General features: G+C 43.0%; 1 protein-coding gene across 1 annotated transcript in view; it reads left to right on the top strand.

Moving 5' to 3' along the window:
* The window catches only part of CHGB (chromogranin B), a 58,441-nt gene that overhangs the window by 17,886 nt on the left and 20,265 nt on the right, over nucleotides 1–20,290 (top strand). The window contains exon 3 of the mRNA XM_073553879.1: nucleotides 9,743–9,836. Coding sequence (XP_073409980.1) covers nucleotides 9,743–9,836 — 94 coding nt within the window. The remainder of the gene's footprint in view (nucleotides 1–9,742; nucleotides 9,837–20,290) is intronic.

The raw sequence follows: 20,290 nt of genomic DNA, 5'->3' as shown, positions 1-20,290 counted from the left end.
GTAAGTTATCACCGACCCTGCGGCTGCTGTTTGGCGGCATGTTACATTTTTGGGTAGTAAATAACCCCCTGTTTATTTACTTGTATTTGTTTTTAATTAGCTTGTTTTAGTGTCAGTATTGACTAAGTCTTCTTTTACACTTGCCGTGTTTTGCGGGCCGTTTTTGCGGCCCCCAATAGATTTCTATGGGGCCTCAAAATCAGCCCACGAAAATTTGTCGGAGCGCCGTGTGCCGTATGGCCGTATTTACGGCCGTGAAAAAATATCGAGCTTGCTCGATATTTTTCACAGCTTACGGACACGGCCCCCATTTACAGCAGTGGTACCACAAAAACAACGGAAGCTTGTTTTTGCGGTACACCGTATTTGCGGAACGCCATTTTTTTCCCCCAACTTTTCCTTACCTAGAAAAACGGCGATCCGATAAGATTTTTTGTGGCCCGCTTTTGCGGCAGCCAGTGAAAATTACGGCAATACGGCCCGCAAAAACGGGCCGCAAAAAACACGGGAAGTGTAAAAGAAGCCTAATTCTTTTAACAATTCCACAGCCTGTTTTATGACATCCCTCAGTCTTCCCTTCTATTACTCTTTGATTACTACCATCTAATTTCTTTGTGTTCGGTTTCCGTCACCTAATATCCACATGTGACAGATTCCACACCCACAGATCTACCATTACATGTGAATGACCGCGCAATTCTCCTTTCTGCAATGATCTGCGGCCCAACAGGGCTGACGATATTCCCAAATACACCGTAACAATATCATATGTGTTCCCAGTGATGAACCGAGCTTGTCAGAGCAATGATGTGTAGTATTCCTTATGATACATGGTGTGTCCGGAGGAAACATTGTGCTTTCTAGTTTACCCATGAGTTACATAAATCTGGTACCAAAGCCGGACGCCTAAGTGGATGTTTTCTTTGACTTGAAAGGAAAAAAAAGTCTGCTTATGTTTTATTACTAAGAGAAACAGAACTGGTAGAAAATAGATTCTGCACAAATAATAGAAATGCTATTGAAAATGAAATTACCCCTTATAATTGCAATTGATAGTTATATTTATGTTATATTTTAGCTGTGTCTTGAAAATGTCTTTTTCTAAATATCCAATAAATATAAAATTATGAGAATAAATCAAATATTGATATACCATTAGCACGGATAGAGGACTGGAGCAGGATGTCATCTGGAATAAAACAGACAATCTGTATAGAGCAAATGAAATATTGTTTAGTTATTGGCGTCAATGTATCTACAGTATGTAGTAAGCTCCTAATCGCCACCTAGTGGCGGCTGCAGGATGGCGGGATGTGAACATTTACAGGGACCCTGGCAATTCATACAGGCTGCCGCTATACGGGCAGCATGTACCATACACTGACTGTATGATCTCAGCCAGGTATGTTTGACGCTGAAACGCTGCAGCATTTCAGAGTCAGGAAGGAATTACGCAGCAGTGTCTGATATAGGACTGACCATCATGAGCGGGAAGCTGCTCATCAGGGCGCAAGAGCAGGATTTTCCTAAGCAGATTTGAGTGACTTTGGCACAACCCTGGGAACATCATCCAAATTGTGTGGGCGGCGACAAGGGGGTTGCAGCATATGTTTACCGTTCCCTAAATGGGGCTTGCAGTTCCCCTGCACAGGAATGCTCGATGAAACTGCAGCCAGCTCCATTCACTTGACTGAGACTGTGCTACAGTTCCCTGTACTGTACAGGTAACTGTAGCACAGTCTCAGTCAAGTGAATACAGTGGACCGGTCAGGATACTACTGTGAAGGAGAAACAGAGTGAATGGATTCATTTATTCTCAGATCATGAAGTGTGGGTATATCCTAGAAGCATAACATTACTTAGAAATAAATATATTTAATAGCACCATTTCCATTAGTCATTTTTTATTTATTTATATTTTATCAATAAACATTACATAATGTTATACTATAACACAGATCTTCAGATTTTTATTATCCATATTAAAAAAAAAAATCACACTATTTTTAGCTTTCGCACTGGCCAAAGGAACAGTGTATAGCTTTCCTGTAGTCTGCAAATCACTTTTCAGCTTTCCCGTGTAGATTTGGACAGAAGCAATAGAGTTATCTCATTTTCAGGGCTAATGTTCTAGATAGGGCAGGACAGTAACTATATATCAGCGATAATGCTATATACCCCTCTCCTTTGTCACTGACAGCGCAGCTATACTCATTTTTTTTTCTTGGATCCCTTAACAATCTATGTGGCAGCATAAATCACACACCCAGCTGCATCATTTATACAGACATTACGGGGAAGACGTGTGTGCCGCCAAAATGATACACGCATAGAAGGTTTTAAAAAAGAAATCGCTAATAAATACCGACATCTAATTGATGAATATACAATCCGCTTGACACCCTCGTGCTTGTGACATACACATAGCAAAACTTCATATGTGCAGCATTGATGCCATTACCGCTCATCCGCAGCACTTTCAATGTTCAGTTTCATTTCTGTTATATTTATCATTTGGAGTTTAAAAAAAAAAATCCTCATGAAATGATTCATAATTGTACAATCTTACTGTACGTGCCCATCTGCACTTTTCACATCTGAAGCTGAAGTTAATTAAAATTTTGATGAAATAGTTTCCCTATTACCGCCAGATAATTGTGTTGTATTTTCCTGAGGGTCACAAGTCACTAGAACTGGATGAGTCACTATAAGGAGATAGAAATGCTTGTTACCCCGCTGCTATACTCAGAAAAAAAACATTAACAGCTATTTTATACAGCCCATATCTATGGTTTCCAGCTAGAGATCAGAAAATCTTTTGAAATTCAAATTTGCAAGCTTTGGTGATTGTTTAAAAAAAAAAAATTGATTTGTGTGCGAATTGATTCTGGGTGAATCGCAAGTGATCGAATTGTCATAAAAAGACGTGTGTAACACTCTGAGGTCTCTGTATTCATCCCCTTTCAAGCTTTCTAATGCAAATGAAAATTATCTCAACATACAGTATATGACTATGGGTAAATGGACGGAAACTGGTTTTCACTGCTGTCCTGATACACACTGTTTTTAATGTTTGTTCAGTGTTTTATTGCTTTCTCTCCCTACATCTATTGCCACGGTGTACGCTCTGACGTACTCTCAATATCCAGATTCACCCCAAAATGGCTGCTGTAATCCCTGCTTCTGCTTTTGTACAGTCTGTGATAGACCCCGCTCGTTGGATATGATGGGCAACCTGCAAATCATTATGGAGAACTTTGCTTGATCATGCCCAAGGTCATTTGATCCTACTTCGGCTAATGCAATTTTCAGTTCATAAAATGATTTTACGAATTGTAAAATGAATTTGGAAAATGACTACGCAAAAGATTTGCAAGTTGTTCAAATGTATCGGAATCGGCAAATTCCTAAAAATTCAACACAAATTTGAATCAATTCGCCCATCTCTATTTCTATCCCATTGTCAGTCATTTCAGTAATAACTATGCGAATACGGTAGTTTTTTTCATAGAGGCTTAAAACTAATAGTAGTAGAAGGAAATTGTGAGTGAAGGGGTTGTTTGAGGGATAGGTCATCAGTGTCTGATCGGTGGGAGTGTGAAACCCAACATCTTCCCGATCAGCTGTTCCCGGTGTCAGTGGTGGTGACTGCTCGGTTATGGAGTTGCACAGCTTTGTCAGCTGTATAATGGCCACGGCCGGGTACTGAACAGTAGCCCCATATTCAAATCAACAGGGGGTGGATGTGTACTACCGGGCTGCGGCCACTATTCCGTCGACAGAGCTGTGCAGCTCCACAACTGAGCAGTACCGGCCGCCGTTGACATCGGGAACAGCTGATCGGTAGGGTGTCGGGTGTGTGACACCCACTGTTCAGACATCGATGTTAAAGTCCCTGATAACTCCTTTCATTTATCTGCTGACAAAATTGGTCTTGGCATTTAAAAATGGATGTATGGTGATTAAAAGCTATTTAAAGGCTACAGCCATCTCCTGTCAAATTCATAGTTTTAATTTTAGCACAAAATGAAGAAAATCATGGAAAAATTGAAGGGTCCCTTGTGCTAAATATATTAAGCCATTTTCTGATCTGCTTAGTCAAAAATCAATTTGAAAGCAAACCGGGGGTCAAATCAATGTTGTTGTTGTTGTTGGAAGTGCGGTTGCCAGTGGCTCGTCTGTCTTATTTGATGCATCTATTAGAAAGTGAATGTCATCCATTCTGATACATGAGAACATCTGGCCCTCAACACACCCAATTATGTACCTGTCAGGAGCAATTGATCAGTAATTGGACATGGAGATTGGTGAATTTAAAAAGACTCCATTTAGCTACTTAGAGAACATGCTTAGATTCTTGGCTATCCAGCTGTGACTTTAAGCATTTATGAGCAATTCAATTAAAAGAGTAAAAAAAAAACATTCAAATCAATTTTTAGTTATCCTTTAGATCAGGTGTACACAGGGCAGTTTATTACCTTTATTTGCATAGTCTGTGGTGTATTTGGCACCTTTTTATCCAAACCTCTAAACACATAATGTAAGTGGAGTGGTGCATGTATACTGGGGAAAATAAGTACGATATTTGACACACTGCCAATTTTGCAAGTTTTCCCACCTGCAAAGGATGGAGAGGTCTGTAATTTTTATCGTAGGTACACTTCAACTGTGAGAGACAGAATCTAAAAATAAAAAATAAAATCACATTGCATGAATTTTAATTAGTTAAATAGCATTTTATTGCATAAAATAAGTATTTGATCACCTACCAACCAGTAAGAATTCTGGCTCTCACAGACCTGTTAGTTTTTCTTTAAGAAACCCCTTCATACTCTGCACTTATTACCTGTATTCATTGCACCTGTTTAAACTTGTTACCTGAATAAAAGACACCTGTTCACACATTCAATCAATCAGGCTCCAACCTCTCCACCATGGCCAAGAACAAAGAGCTGTCTAAGGACAATAGGGACAAAATTGTAGACCCGCACAAGGCTGGGATGGGCTACAGGACAATAGGCAAGCAGCTTGGTGAGAAGGCAGCAACTGTTGGCGCAATTATTAGAAAATGGATGAAACATAAGATGACTGTCAATCTTCCTCAGTCTGGGGCTCCATGCAAGATCTTGCCTTGTGGAGTAAGGATGATTCTGGGAAATGTCAGCAATCAGCCCAGAACTACACAGGAGGACCTGGTCAATGAACTTAAGAGAGCTGGGACCACAGTCTCACACATTTCCATTAGTAACACACTATGCCATCATGGATTAAAATCATGCAGGGCACACAAGGTCCTCCTGCTCATGCCAGCACATGTCCAGGCCCATTTGAAGTTTGCTATTGACCATCTGGATAAGGCCTGTTTCACACATCAGTTTTTTGAAATCCGTCAATATCCGCCGTTGTGCAAAAAAAACGGATCCGCCATTTTGCTTGGCGGATCCATTTTTTCCCATTGAGTTGCATTACCGGCGGATCTTGACGGATGGCCATCCGTTCAATCCGTTTTTTGGCGGATCCGCCAAAACTTTGGCGTCCGCCGATATGCCTGAACGGACCATGCAACGTTTTTTCGGAGGCCGGATCCTCATTTGACATTGCGCATGCCCTGAGGATTTACCTCGCTCGGAAATTTAACCCTAAACTCTGTTCTGGCGGCGAGAAAAATCTCTCTCTCTCTCTCTCGCAGCGGTTCCTTTAAAATTCTTCCTTCGACGGATCCGTTAAAATAACGGTCCGGTGACAGACATTGTCATCAGTCCAACAACGGATCCGTTGTCCGCCATTTTAGCGGATTTTAACTGAAGCAAAAAACTGATGTGTGAAACAGGCCTAATCCAGAGGAGGCATGGGAGAAGGATACGTGGTTTTTGGTATAAACTACACTCGCCATGTTTGGAGGAAGAAGGATGAGTACAACTCTAAGAACACTGTTCCAACCGTGAAACAAGGTTGGGGAAACATCATATTTTGGGGGTGCTTTTCTGCAAAGAGGACAGGACGACTGCACCGAATTGAAGGGAGGATGGATGGGGTCATGTATCTTGAGATTTTGGCCAACAACCACAAACCCTTCTCCTTTCCTCAGTAAGAACATTGAAGATACAGTAGGTCGTGGCTATGTATTGCAGTATGACAATGACCCAAAACACACAGCCAGGGCAACTAAAGAGTGGCTACGTAAGAAGCATTTCAAGGTTCTGGAGTGGCCTAGACAGTCTCTAGCCATGAACCCAGGGCCGTATTTCCCATTAGGCACTCGTGGGCCTGTGCCTGGGGCGGGACTCTGTGGAGGGGCGGCACCTCAGCAATGGTTTTTTTTTTCCCTCCAGTCGGTTCATTTTTGCCAAAGTGTCTGCATTAGTCATACTCACCAATTGGGGAGGCAGCTCTAAAAGTGCCTAGGGCAGCATAAACTCTAAATATGGCCCTGCATGAACCTAGTAGAAAATCTTTGGAGGAAGCTGAAACTCAATGTTGCCCAGTGACAGCCCTGAAACCTGAAAGATCTGGAGAAAATCTGAATGGAGGAGTGGGCCAAAATCCATGCTGCAGTGTGTGCGAACGTGGTCAAGAACAACAGTAAACATCTGACCCGTGTAATTGTAAAGAAAGGTTTTTATATCAAATATTAAGTTCTGCTTTTGTATTGTGTCAAATACTTATTTCATGGAATAAAATGCAAATTATGTAAAAAATATACAATGTGATTTCCTGGATTTTTTTTAGATTCTGTCTCTCACAGTTGCATTGTACCTACGATAAAAATTACAGACCTCTCCATCCTTTTTAGGTTGGAAAACTTACAGATTCAACATTGAGAAGTTGAAACTAGTCAGCTCACCCATATGTTGATTGTTGGTGCCTAAAGCGGTGGTCTGAAACTAAAATGTATTCTTAAATGCCTATCTATTTAATGTCATAATCTAACCTCTGTTCTAATATTGAAGCGTCATCAGTGACATCTATTTCAGGATCTGGGCTAGTCCCTGCTCTACTGAGTATGTGTCAGTTGTCATTTACGACATATGCTCAGTACAATCTTGTCACTGTGCAATATGCACAGTGACAGTGCGCTCACTCGCCAGGCCTGATCAGACATTGCGGGCCGGCAAGAGAGCGCACCGAAAGTGTGCATTTTAAGAAGAATACTTGGCATGCAGGAAAAGCGAAGACCAGCTCCAACCCCACAAGTGGTTACATTGAATTACTCAAAATAAAAAGACAGAGCTTCTCAAATATATTAACTTTAGACCCCAAGCAGGAACAAAGATTACTGCATAACAGACTTGTCCCATAATAAAGTACTGGCAGCCACTTTCACTACAGAAATGTATGGTTGATTTTAGAAATTCTCATTGATAACCTATACCAGGTATAGTGGTATTTTCACCACCAGCAACATATCTATATTAGCATAAGGCAATACAATGGAATAATATAATTACGTTGACTAAGTGTCTTTAAACCTTATTACGCTCATACTTTACATGAACCTTTTTTTCTTCTATATCCATGCTTTCATCAATTTTCAGGTTAAAATGAAAATTGCATCCTTTTGAGTAAATTGGATTCTTACCCAGACAGCAGATGTTCCTATTCCAAAATCAGTATAAAAAATGCTGCTTTAATTAAACTATAAATGGTAGAAATGCAGGAAATGTAAAAGCTCTTGAGCAACACGCGCAGCAACTCCGCTTGGTTCCTCAGATTTGAGTTATGATTAACTGCAGTGAACAGGTGACCCATGAAAGTTCAAGTGCCTAAATCAGATGAGCGCACTGTACTCACATATTACAGATTCCCATAGTGTTCCATATTTGCTGGGGGTCCATAGGGTTATAACATGCTAATCATGAGTACAGTTCGCTCACCTGAAGAAAGTTTTAGATTAAAAAAATAAATCTTAAAGGGGTAGTCTGGCCTTAGGGTACAAGTCTGCAGTCACATCAGACAAGTATCACCTATATTTGGATAGATAGCAATTTGTTATGGTGGACCAATCACCTTAACAGGTTGTCTGGCCTAAGCACTCGATGTGACTGCAGACTTGTAAATCCTCACATTGCACACACTGAGCGCTGAGGATTCTCCCGTGCCAGGAGCAGGAGAACATGTGACCACAAATATGTGATTTACATACATACAGTCACAAACCAAATAGATGGGTGCTACCTCACTCAATGCAAGTGCATTGTATAAAGCAGGACACATCTAGTCGAAATGTATGCAAATCACATACTTGCGATCACATGACCACCTGCTCTGGGCGCTTGCATCGGAGAATCCTCACAGAGTGCAGTAAGGATTCAAAAGTCTGCAGTCTCAATGAGTTCTTAGGCCGGACAACCCCCTTAAGGTGGTTGGTCCACCATAACAATTTATCATCTATCCAAATATAGGTGATAATTGTCTGATCAAACAGCCCACTCCAAATCTGTTCTTGGAATCTGTGGAAATCCCACAGTGGGATCCTCATGGACCAGACATTTACCGTCTATCGTATGGATAGATCATAAGTCGGTATGGTGGACCAACCCCTTCAGATTTGGCAACACCCAATCTGTGCACATGTTCTCCGGTTCTTCTCCTGATTTTATATACAGCAGAAATGTTTTATGCAATTTTTGGGACATTTTGTAAAACATATGACATTTTATTTGCACTAAAAAGTCGCAAAGATGGTTATAGAGAAAAATAAAGACCATTTTTTAGTCTGAATTGGGGCCATGCAATTTTATCTTGTGTGATGCATAAAGAATGTGAGCATGAGAGGATTCAGTGGCGTTCTACAGGGACACCGTATGGGGCTTCTCCGAGTGCCTGTGGTTCTGTGTTATGAAGTCTTGGACCTTTTTATACCCAATGCTTCTTCTATTCCCTTTTAAAGTGGAACCTGAAGTAGTTGCAAGAATACTATAAGCAAAATCTAAGGACCGTGTTATGTATACGAATAAGGACTGTGGATGTCCTTGTAGACAATATGATCCAATCAGATAACGTGATAAACAGAAAATCTGCAAATAATTTTATGTTGTATTTGGAGTGGAAAATCATTCCAAAGTGCCAGTCACAAGGTATACCACTTCTGTCTAAATTAATAATCACTGACTGAAGTCAAGTATAATCCATCTGTAGCGGCAGAGACACCGACACAGATTAAATGAAGCGTAGCAGATCTTTGTCTCGCGTCTTTTACATTGCATACAGATATGACAGAAGCAGGTTCTCATCTCAGGGCAGTCAGGTCAAAGGACACTGGCAGGAACATTGTATGCTAGTAAATTTTATGAAAGCAAATTCCAGTACATATAGTGCTGGCAGAATGCTAATAGAGAAATGTCCAGTTAAAAAAAGAGAAAGTTACAAAGCACGAGAATTGGGACAGTTCCTGGATGTATTCGCTGATATGTACACCAAAAGCTGCTAAATGTGACGAGGGAAAGGAACAAGCATTTCTTCAGGTTTTGTGTGAAGGACAGGTATGCTATAAAAATGTAAAAAATTCTTTACAAGAAAAAATGGGGGGAAAAAACAACAAAAACTTGCTATCCAAACTTTACTTACGTCACCATTCAAACACTTTGAAAGAATTACGACTGTAAGGAGTCAATTGGTGAAGTTCTTCAATTGATGTTATGTTTATCATACTGAAATGAGTCTCTATGTCTAATAACTATATGTGTTCTTCACTCATCAAAGCAAATGATAGAAAATATACTGACTCACCTCCTATATTTAGGTTACACGATGTATTGTTGAAGTGCTTTCAAATGCTTTGGCGAAACCCAACGCTCCACCAATTGACCCGGAATGCAAAGAAATCCTAAAGAAAAGTAAGTATAATCACACCAGGCGGTAACATGAGATTGTTATATTACTATATGAGCACGCAGCTCATATAAAGTGTGGTCAGAAATGAAATAGCCAAATCGAACTATATCTCTCTTCCATTTATTGGCGACCAAACCTACATTCTTTTGAGAAGACATTTTTTGATATGTACTTTTCTTAAATGTCTGAGATTATGCTTTTCAGAACCTAAGCGACAAAAAGCATGAAATGGATCACATAAAATGTGACCAAGACTCCGGTCTACTGCAAGCCCTTCACAAAAGGAGAACAGGCCCCAGACTTTTCGTAGACCTCTGGGCCACAATGAAAGACCCCACAAGTTAGTGACTACCTCGCTGGAGCTTAGGGAGTTGAGGCACGCACCGTATGATTTTGTGGACAACCATGTGCATACCTCTCAGGATCTTTTGAACTATTAAAATGGCTAAGACCTTGGCCTCGACGTGGTCACATATTATAGGGAACACTTTTAAGCCCATGATACCAACCTACCAGCATGTGTAGATGTAGTTCATACAATAGTTTTTGGGACACCAACAAGAACAGTTTCAGGAACACAGAGTCATACATGTGTGTACATGTTGGTAGATTAAAAAATCCACTATGTTCTATTAAAATTGAGTTAAGATGAAAATTAAAGAAAATCTATTAGTAAGATCAACCCTCCTAAGCCATCTATATGGGCATGTAGGTCATAGGAAATTGAATAAAATGATACCTTGATAATTACTATCTGATATTTTATTCCAGAGAAATCCATGTATTTATTAATATGTAAATGAGCTGTTGAAGATCTATGGGCCGGTCATAGATCTCCCTGGGAATCTGCCTCCAGAGATTATTTTAAATGAAAGAGAGTTACCAGTGTGAGACATGTAGATCAGGAGTGCAGATTGTCAATCATTACACGTCTCACAATGGTAACTCTCCTGTTCATTTAAAATAATCTCAGGAGGGAAATTCTCTGGGAGATCTATTTCCCACATATAGATCATAAAACCTCATTTATATATTAAGAAAAATGTAGATTTCTCTGGAATAACACATCAGTTCACAGATATCAAGATATAATTTTATTCAGCTTCCTATGACCTACTTGCCCATACAGCTTAGGTGGGTTGATATAACTGACAGATTCCCTTTATAGCGAACCTGTCAGCAGGATTTTGCCAAGTAAACTACAGGCATTGTCAGGTTGTCGCTGGAAATTTGATCAAAATGGGCACAGGCATCTCATTAACTGAAAACTTATAACACTGATTACACAAGAAACGCAAGATCGATATCTTCACCTCAGGTATCATTTTAATCAGTTTAACAGAGGCGACATGACAATACTTGTAGTTTACTTAGCAAAACCCTGCTGACAGGTTTGCTTTACGTATTGATTTGTGTTATTGGCTGATTTCAGTTGGGTGTGTGTCAGAGAGATAAATGATAGAAAGATTTATTGGCTTTGCTTTCTTGTGCTCTATGCAGCATTTCCCACATACAGTACATGGCTTTCTATACAGAGAGCTCCAATGAACATGCAGGAGCACAATCCTCCCAATGCTCACACTGCTAGCAATCCCGAGAGGTTGCATTCGCAATATGTCATTATGTCATTAGTGGCTGAAATGTCGGTTTTAAAGACTGCAGCTAATGTACATTAACTCCTTATTGTAATGTGTTATTTGCCTCAAAAACCAAAGAGCGCAGAATGTTAATCTTTAATGAAATGGCTTCTGTAATCCAAGGGAACAAAATAATTAACTCAGGCAGATGATATTAACCCAAGGCTAAACTTCACAGAAAGGAGCCAGACGGAATACTAACTGCATTAAGTAATCGTTATGGTCGCACGGACTAGACACCATGTTTCAGATAATAAGGGCATTTCGGTGTTTTTTTTCCTGACACTGTGGATGGGTCAGAAGTAGAGGTGCACATCCTTTACAGGTCCAAGGGCCACATTGTTATATTAAACGACTCACAGCGGCCACAGTAAAATTGTCATATTAAAAGTAAATGCCATAAATGTTTGATAGATGGTGATTTGCCTTGCAAGGTTTTCACCTTTCAGGAGAATTAAGGCCTTTCCCCCCTCAATCAGGACGCAGAGGAGAGTTGTGCACCGCAAGGCTCCGTTCATCATTATTTTGTCTCTGTTTTTTAACGTTTTTAAAGTTTTTGACAGTTGAACCCTTTTATAGCACACTTAGGCTATGTTCACTCGTTGTGTTTTTACAGCGTTTTTTCTATGCAGATTTTCAGCTGCCTTTTACAGTACCAGCAAAGTCAATGAGATTTCGGAAATCTAATGCACACAGCTTTTTTTATTCCTGACTGTCACTTCTTTCAGCATTTTTCACCCATTGAAAGCAATGGGTAGTGCCAAAATGCACCAAAAAGAAAAAAGCATAAAAAACTACGCAAAACCTGATTTTTGTAAGCAGTTTAGACTTTGCATTAGAAAAAATGCACCAAAAACACAACGTTTGAACATAGCCTTACTCATAATTCAAGCTTCCTTACATTGCATTGATCCCAAGAACAGTGAAAAGGTAGCTTTGCATTCAATGCTTTTTCCATTATTTTATATTGGTGCACTATTTAACCAATATGAATGTGTAGTGTATGTAAAGTATCCTGCATGTACATGTATGAGAAATGTGTGTAATGTCTTAACATTTTTTAGGCAGGTGTAGAAAAAATGCTGCAAAGTAAGAATCCTTTCAAAAATTGACATATTAATAGTTTATTTTGTATCAGTTAGCAACATGCAAAATGAATGAGCAAAAAAATATCTACAGTGGGGAAAAAAAGTATTTAGTCAGTCAGCAATAGTGCAAGTTCCACCACTTAAAAAGATGAGAGGCGTCTGTAATTTACATCATAGGTAGACCTCAACTATGGGAGACAAACTGAGAAAAAAAAATCCAGAAAATCACATTGTCTGTTTTTTTTTCATTTTATTTGCATATTATGGTGGAAAATAAGTATTTGGTCAGAAACAAAATTTCATCTCAATACTTTGTGATATATCCTTTGTTGGCAATGACAGAGGTCAAACGTTTTCTGTAAGTCTTCACAAGGTTGCCACACACTGTTGTTGGTATGTTGGCCCATTCCTCCATGCAGATATCCTCTAGAGCAGTGATGTTTTTGGCTTTTCGCTTGGCAACACGGACTTTCAACTCCCTCCAAAGGTTTTCTATAGGGTTGAGATCTGGAGACTGGCTAGGCCACTCCAGGACCTTGAAATGCTTCTTACGAAGCCACTCCTTCGTTGCCCTGGCGGTGTGCTTTGGATCATTGTCATGTTGAAAGACCCAGCCACGTTTCATCTTCAGTGCCCTTGCTGATGGAAGGAGGTTTGCACTCAAAATCTCACGATACATGGCCCCATTCATTCTTTCATGTACCCGGATCAGTCGTCCTGGCCCCTTTGCAGTGAAACAGCCCCAAAGCATGATGTTTCCACCACCATGCTTTATAGTAGGTATGGTGTTTGATGGATGCAACTCAGTATTCTTTTTCCTCCAAACACGACAAGTTGTGTTTCTACCAAACAGTTCCAGTTTGGTTTCATCAGACCATAGGACATTCTCCCAAAACTCCTCTGCATCATCCAAATGCTCTCTAGCAAACTTCAGACGGGCCCGGACATGTACAGGCTTAAGCAGTGGGACACGTCTGGCACTGCAGGATCTGAGTCCATGGTGGCGTAGTGTGTTACTTATGGTAGGCCTTGTTACATTGGTCCCAGCTCTCTGCAGTTCATTCACTAGGTCCCCCTGCGTGGTTCTGGGATTTTTGTTCACCGTTCTTGTGATCATTCTGACCCCACGGGGTGGGATTTTGCGTGGAGCCCCAGATCGAGGGAGATTATCAGTGGTCTTGTATGTCTTCCATTTTCTAATTATTGCTCCCACAGTTGATTTCTTCACTCCAAGCTGGTTGGCTATTGCAGATTCAGTCTCCCCAGCCTGGTGCAGGGCTACAATTTTGTTTCTGGTGTCCTTTGACAGCTCTTTGGTCTTCACCATAGTGGAGTTTGGAGTCAGACTGTTTGAGGGTGTGCACAGGTGTCTTTTTATACTGATAACAAGTTTAAACAGGTGCCATTACTACAGGTAATGAGTGGAGGAAAGAGGAGACTCTTAAAGAAGAAGTTACAGGTCTGTGAGAGCCAGAAATCTTGATTGCTTGTTTCTGACCAAATACTTATTTTCCACCATAATATGCAAATAAAATGAAAAAAAAACAGACAATGTGATTTTCTGGATTTTTTTTTCTCAGTTTGTCTCCCATAGTTGAGGTCTACCTATGATGTAAATTACAGACGCCTCTCATCTTTTTAAGTGGTGGAACTTGCTCTATTGCTGACTGACTAAATACTTTTTTTCCCCACTGTAAATCGGATCAATATTTGATGTGTCAAGTCAACCCTTTACCTTCAAAGCAGCATCAATTCATGATTCATGACAAGTCTAATTCATGACGCGCGGTGGCGTTCCAGTCCATGACTGGAGTGAGATTTCTGGTGTAGTGCACAGAGGTGGACACCACTCGTCAGACACTCCAGATTCATGAATGAGGAGTGTCACACTCCTTCACCGTGCTCCTGTGCTAAATAATATATGCAAAGTACCTCTTCAGAGAGGAAAAGGACTTGAATTCTTGTGCCTCCTATTGGAAGTAGCAATTGGAAGTAGCTTGAACTCTTGTGCCCCCTATTGATCCTAAAGGTCAATATCGACCCTTTAACAAGCCTTGCCATATGACAAAGCATAAACGCAAAACCAGAATCTAAATTTTAAGACACTTTTTCCTCTCTGAAGAGGCAATTTGCATATTCACTGGTCCAGGGCATGTAAACTTCCATAGTTCGTTTATATTCTGCACCAGGGGTGGGATTCAAATTTTTAACAACAGGTTCCCGGTTATTGTAAAGAAGCCATGCCCATTTTAAAACCGAGCCCATTTTTTAAACCACACTCATTTTCACACACACTTTCCTCAACTACAAAATACAAGTAATAGGAGCTAAAAGTAAAAGCGGTTTCCCCTTCTTGCCCTGCATGTACCTTCATGTACAGTCTCATTGCCTCCAGTCTAGTGCATGTTGTTCCAGTCCCTGTCACTCACTTCTTACTATGATGAATGGTATTAAAGGATATTCTACAAGTTTTTAAAATTAGTACTAAATGAACTTGCTCAAATTAGAAACGACAAGCACTCTTCCATCTGCCACCTCAACTGTCTCATGCACCTAAACTTTGGCCTCAGCAATCATAGGCCAAATATGTGCAAAATACTGCCACACCATGACCACCATATATTTCCACCAAATAGTGATCGAATTATACCACATACAAGCAGGGCCGGTTTTAGACAAAGTAGGACCCTGGGCAAAAGTTTAAATTGGAGCCCCAAATGCTCCCATATTGCACCACCACACCGAAACATTTTGGTTGTATTTACATGCGCTGAGTTCAGGCCGTTAAATGAGCGTGATCAACATGATTGAAGTCGTTCGACGTTTGTTCCCGAGTTTCTTTACACCCGCCTGAAGAAGAATGATGGGGACAGACCGTCCTGAATACAGTATAATGCAGGTTCCATATAGTATATATAGTATAATGCACTCCCTATGGTCCTTGATAAGAGTATATTGCAGCCCCCCTCATACCATACTGCAGCCCCGTCATAGAGCATAATGCATAATGCAGCCCCCTCATAGAGCAGAAGGCAGCCCCCCCACACATATACAGTATAATGCAACCCCCAGAGTATAATGCAGCCCCCCCACACAGAATAATACAGCCCCCAACAACACACACGGTATAATGCAGCCCCCACTACACACAGTATAATGCAGCCCCATCACAAACACACACATAGTATAATGCAGCCCCCACACACAGTATAATGCAGCCCCCCAAAGTATAATGCACCCCACACACACAGTATAATGCAGCCCCCACCTCACACAAACACACACACAGTATAATGCAGCCCCCACCACACACACACACACACACACAGTATAATGCAGCCCTCACTACACATACACACTGTATAATGCAGCACACATTCACACTCACATAGTATAATGCAGTCCCCCACCACTCACAGTATGATGCAGCCCAAACACGCACAGTTTAATGCAGCCACCCCCCACTCACAGTATAATGCAGGTGCCACCCACTTACAGTATAATACAGCCCCCCACAGACACAGTATAGTGCAGTCCCCACACACAGTATAATGCAGTCTCCCCCACTCACAGTATAATGCAGCCCCCACACCCCCACACACAGTATAATGCAGCCCCCACACAAACTATAATGCATGCACACACCATATAATGCTGCTCACACACACAGTATAATGCAATCCCCCTGCACAGTATAATGCAGCCCCCACACACAGTATAATGCAATCCCCCTGCACACAGTATAATGCAACCCCTCACACACAGTATAGTGCAGCCCCCCACACACAGTATAATGCATACACACATACTATAATGCATACATACACAGTATAATAGACACACATTAATGAAGACACACACACTACTTACCTCTGCTCGTTCCCCACGCTGCTGTCATGTCGGACGCTGTTCACACCACAGCATCCGGCAGGCAAAGGTAGTTCCACCTCCAGCCACTATAGCCTCAGTGGCGCCGGCCTGATCTTCAGGCTCTCGGGGGTTAATCCTGCTGGAGACCAGGTTGGATGGTTAGTCACGCCCACGGTCTTTAAATAGTCATACTGGCCTATGGGCGTCGCCGATTATAGCTTGTGTTTCATACCAAGTGGTTCCGGTCTGGAGTGGAGGTGTTCAAGAGAGAGAGATTCATATCTGGTGTCGTATGATCCGTCGTTATCCTTTCTCCTTCCCATATTTGTGTTTAGTTGTGCCCTGTTCACATTACTGTTTATTCCTGTGTGTGTGCGGCGCAGTGCAGTTTAAGTTCTCCCTGTCTGTCATTATTTGTGTGGGAGCTTTGGTGGTGACTTCTCACTGGGTGGAGGGTGGAGGGTTAAGTGCAGGGCTGAGCAGGAGATAAGGAAAGGTCGGAGGCTCAGGCATTTGCACCTTCAGCAAAAACCCTGGGTTGAGGGTCAGACAGGGTTTCCCCTAGTAAAGGGACACCACAGGGGCCCCGGGTCTTTCAGCCTTAGTTGAACTTAGCCCCCGTGACATTATAATCGGCCCACATTTTTCAGGAGTCCATGGATCCATTAGATTCCATAACCCGCCAGTTGGCGGCGCTGTCCATACAGGTCTCCGAGTTGAATGGGGCAGTTCAGCAGCATGGCCTGGTAGTAGCAAAGGTGCAAACGGCATCTGCAGGTATCGGTGCAGAGCCGAAGTTTCCGCTGCCAGAACGATTTTCAGGCGATCGCAGCAAATTTGTCGTATTTCGGGAGGCCTGCAAATTATACTTCCGCATGCGGCCAATATCCTCAGGTAATGAGGCCCAGCGAGTAGGGCTGGTGTTGTCATTACTGAGTGGTGACCCCCAAGCATGGGCATTTTCCTTACCACCTGACTCTGCTACATTTCATTCGGTCGATAATGTTTTTTCTGCCCTCGGGCTCATTTACGATGACCCTGACCGACTGGCTCTAGCGGAATCTAAAATCCGCGCCCTCCGCCAGGGGGAGCGCTTGGCAGAAGACTATTGTTCGGAATTTCGCCGCTGGGCTGTAGACACACAGTGGAATGACCCAGCACTGCGGAGCCAGTTTATTCATGGGGTATCAGGGAGGGTGAAACAAGCCCTCCTGATGTATGAGACTCCGGCATCATTGGAGTCTGCCATGAGTTTGGTGATACGTATTGATCGCCGTTTTCGTCAGGGGGCACAGGAGACGCTACCTCTGGGGGAAAACAGAGGTGCAGGTGTGGTTGAAGTAGATGAGTCCCCTGAACCTATGCAGATTGCTGGCGTGGCACAGGTTCGGCCTCGCGCTCCGGGAGTCCGGAAGTCCGGAGCATGTTTCTACTGTGGTAAAGGTGGTCATTATGTTAACGTTTGCCCGGTACTACCTAAGAGGGTCACACCGGCGGAAAACTGTTAAGCTCAGAGGGTATGGAGGAGACCCAACTGAGCGTATGCATATCCTCCATGATGGTATCTCAATGTATGCTCCCTGCCAAGGTTATTGTCGCCGGCAGAGAGCTACCTATATCAGTGTTTGTGGATAGCGGTTCCGCCACCAATCTCATAGATGAGGAGTTTGCACACACCGCCGGGTTTAAGATTGAAAAACTTCCTCACCCCATACAGGTGGTGACCATTAATGCTGTTCCCCTCCCTCAAGGGGAGATTACTGAGTTTGTGGCAGAGGTGAAACTCCACATTGGGGTCCTACATTCTGAGTCGGTTACATGTAGGGTCCTCCGTAATCTCCCAGCTCAAATGGTCCTGGGTTTTCCATGGCTGTCCAGGCACAACCCGGTAATTGATTGGAAAACTCAGGACATAGTACAATGGAGTGGTTTCTGCCAAGACAATTGCTTGGCCACATGTGTGTCCGCCGTGACGCCCAGCCTGCCGGAGGCTTTGCAGGATTTCGCGGATGTTTTCTCTGAGAAGGGTTGCTCAGAACTGCCTCCACATAGAGCCTATGACTGTGCTATTAGGCTAAAACCCGGGGCCAAATTACCTAAGGCCAGGATGTTTAATATTTCTGGTCCTGAGAGACAAGCTCTGAAAGACTACATCGCGGAGAGTCTGAGCAAAGGTCACATCCGGCCTTCGTCCTCGCCTGTAGCCGCGGGGTTTTTCTTCATTAAGAAGAAAGATGGGGGGTTACGCCCGTGTCTGGATTTCCGAGAGTTAAACCAGATTACTATCCGTGATCCCTACCCAATGCCGTTGATCCCGGATTTGTTCAACCAGGTAGCGGGGGCAAAATGGTTTTCCAAGCTGGACCTCAGGGGGGCGTATAACCTCATAAGGGTCCGTCAGGGGGATGAGTGGAAGACGGCGTTTAACACTCCTGAGGGTCATTTTGAGAGTCTGGTTATGCCGTTTGGGTTGACCACCGCGCCTGCCGTTTTCCAACATTTTATTAATGATGTCTTTGCTCATGTCCTGGGGAGATTTGTGATTGTATACCTGGATGATATCCTCATTTATTCTAGCGATCGGGACACTCATTTGCAGCATGTTAGGCAGGTGTTACAGTTGCTCCGGGAGAACCAGCTCTATGCTAAGCTGGAAAAATGTTTATTTTTTGTCCAGGAGTTGCCCTTTTTGGGATATATTGTGTCCGCAGCTGGTTTTAAAATGGACACCGCTAAGGTGCAAGCGGTGTTGCAATGGGAGAGGCCGGAGAGTCTGAAAGCACTCCAGCGGTTCCTGGGGTTTGCGAATTATTATAGGAAATTTATAAAACACTTTTCGACTGTCGCCAAACCGCTCACGGACATGACAAAAAAGGGTGCCGATCTGGCGAACTGGCCTGAGGTGGCTATACGTGCATTTGAGCGTCTGAAGAATAGTTTTGCTTCAGCCCCCATTCTGGTGCAACCAGACGTGTCTAAACCTTTTGTGGTAGAGGTTGATGCGTCGGAGGTGGGAGTGGGGGCAGTACTGTCTCAAGGCTCGTCCTTGAGCGAGATGCATCCATGCGCCTACTTCTCCAAGAAGTTGTCGCCGGCCGAACGGAATTATGATATCGGCAACAGGGAGTTGTTGGCCATCAAACTGGCTTTTGAGGAATGGCGACACTTCTTGGAGGGGGCGGCTCACCAGGTCACAGTTATCACCGACCATAAGAATCTGCTCTACCTGGAGTCGGCCAAGCGTCTGTCTCCTAGGCAGGCTCGCTGGGCATTGTTTTTTACTCGTTTCAATTTTCTTGTGACGTACCGTCCCGGGGCTAAAAACACCAAGGCGGATGCTTTGTCTAGGTGTTTTCCGGGGGGAGAACCTCGGGAAGAGCCGGTACCCATCCTCCAGAAAGGGGTAGTGGTCTCGGCTCTCACGACTGAGGTAGAGGCGGAGATTGCCGAGGCCCAAGAGGAGGTACCACCAGGACTTCCCGCCAACAAATCATTTGTACCCCTGCATCTTCGGCCTAAGGTGTTGAAGGAACACCACGATTCGGTACTGGCTGGTCACCCAGGGGTGAAGGGCACCTTAGAGCTGGTATCGCGTCGTTTCTGGTGGCCCAAAATCCGGCAGGACGTGGTCTCGTACGTGGCAGCTTGCATCACGTGCGCTAGGGCTAAGTCACCCCGAACCCGTCCTGCTGGCACGCTACAGCCTCTGGGGGTACCCAATAGGCCATGGACAGAAATCTCCATGGATTTTATCACTGACTTGCCAGCCTCGGCAGGGAACACGGTCATCCTGGTGGTGGTTGACCGTTTTTCAAAGATGGCGCATTTTGTGGCGTTGTCCTCTTTGCCCAATGCTAAGAC

The sequence above is a fragment of the Dendrobates tinctorius genome, unplaced genomic scaffold, assembly GCF_039654945.1.
Source record: "Dendrobates tinctorius isolate UK_male_01 unplaced genomic scaffold, ASM3965494v1 ptg000203l, whole genome shotgun sequence".
NCBI lineage: Eukaryota > Metazoa > Chordata > Amphibia > Anura > Dendrobatidae > Dendrobates > Dendrobates tinctorius.
Note: the sequence above shows the minus strand (reverse complement) of the source record. Positions and strands in the feature narration are given on the sequence as shown.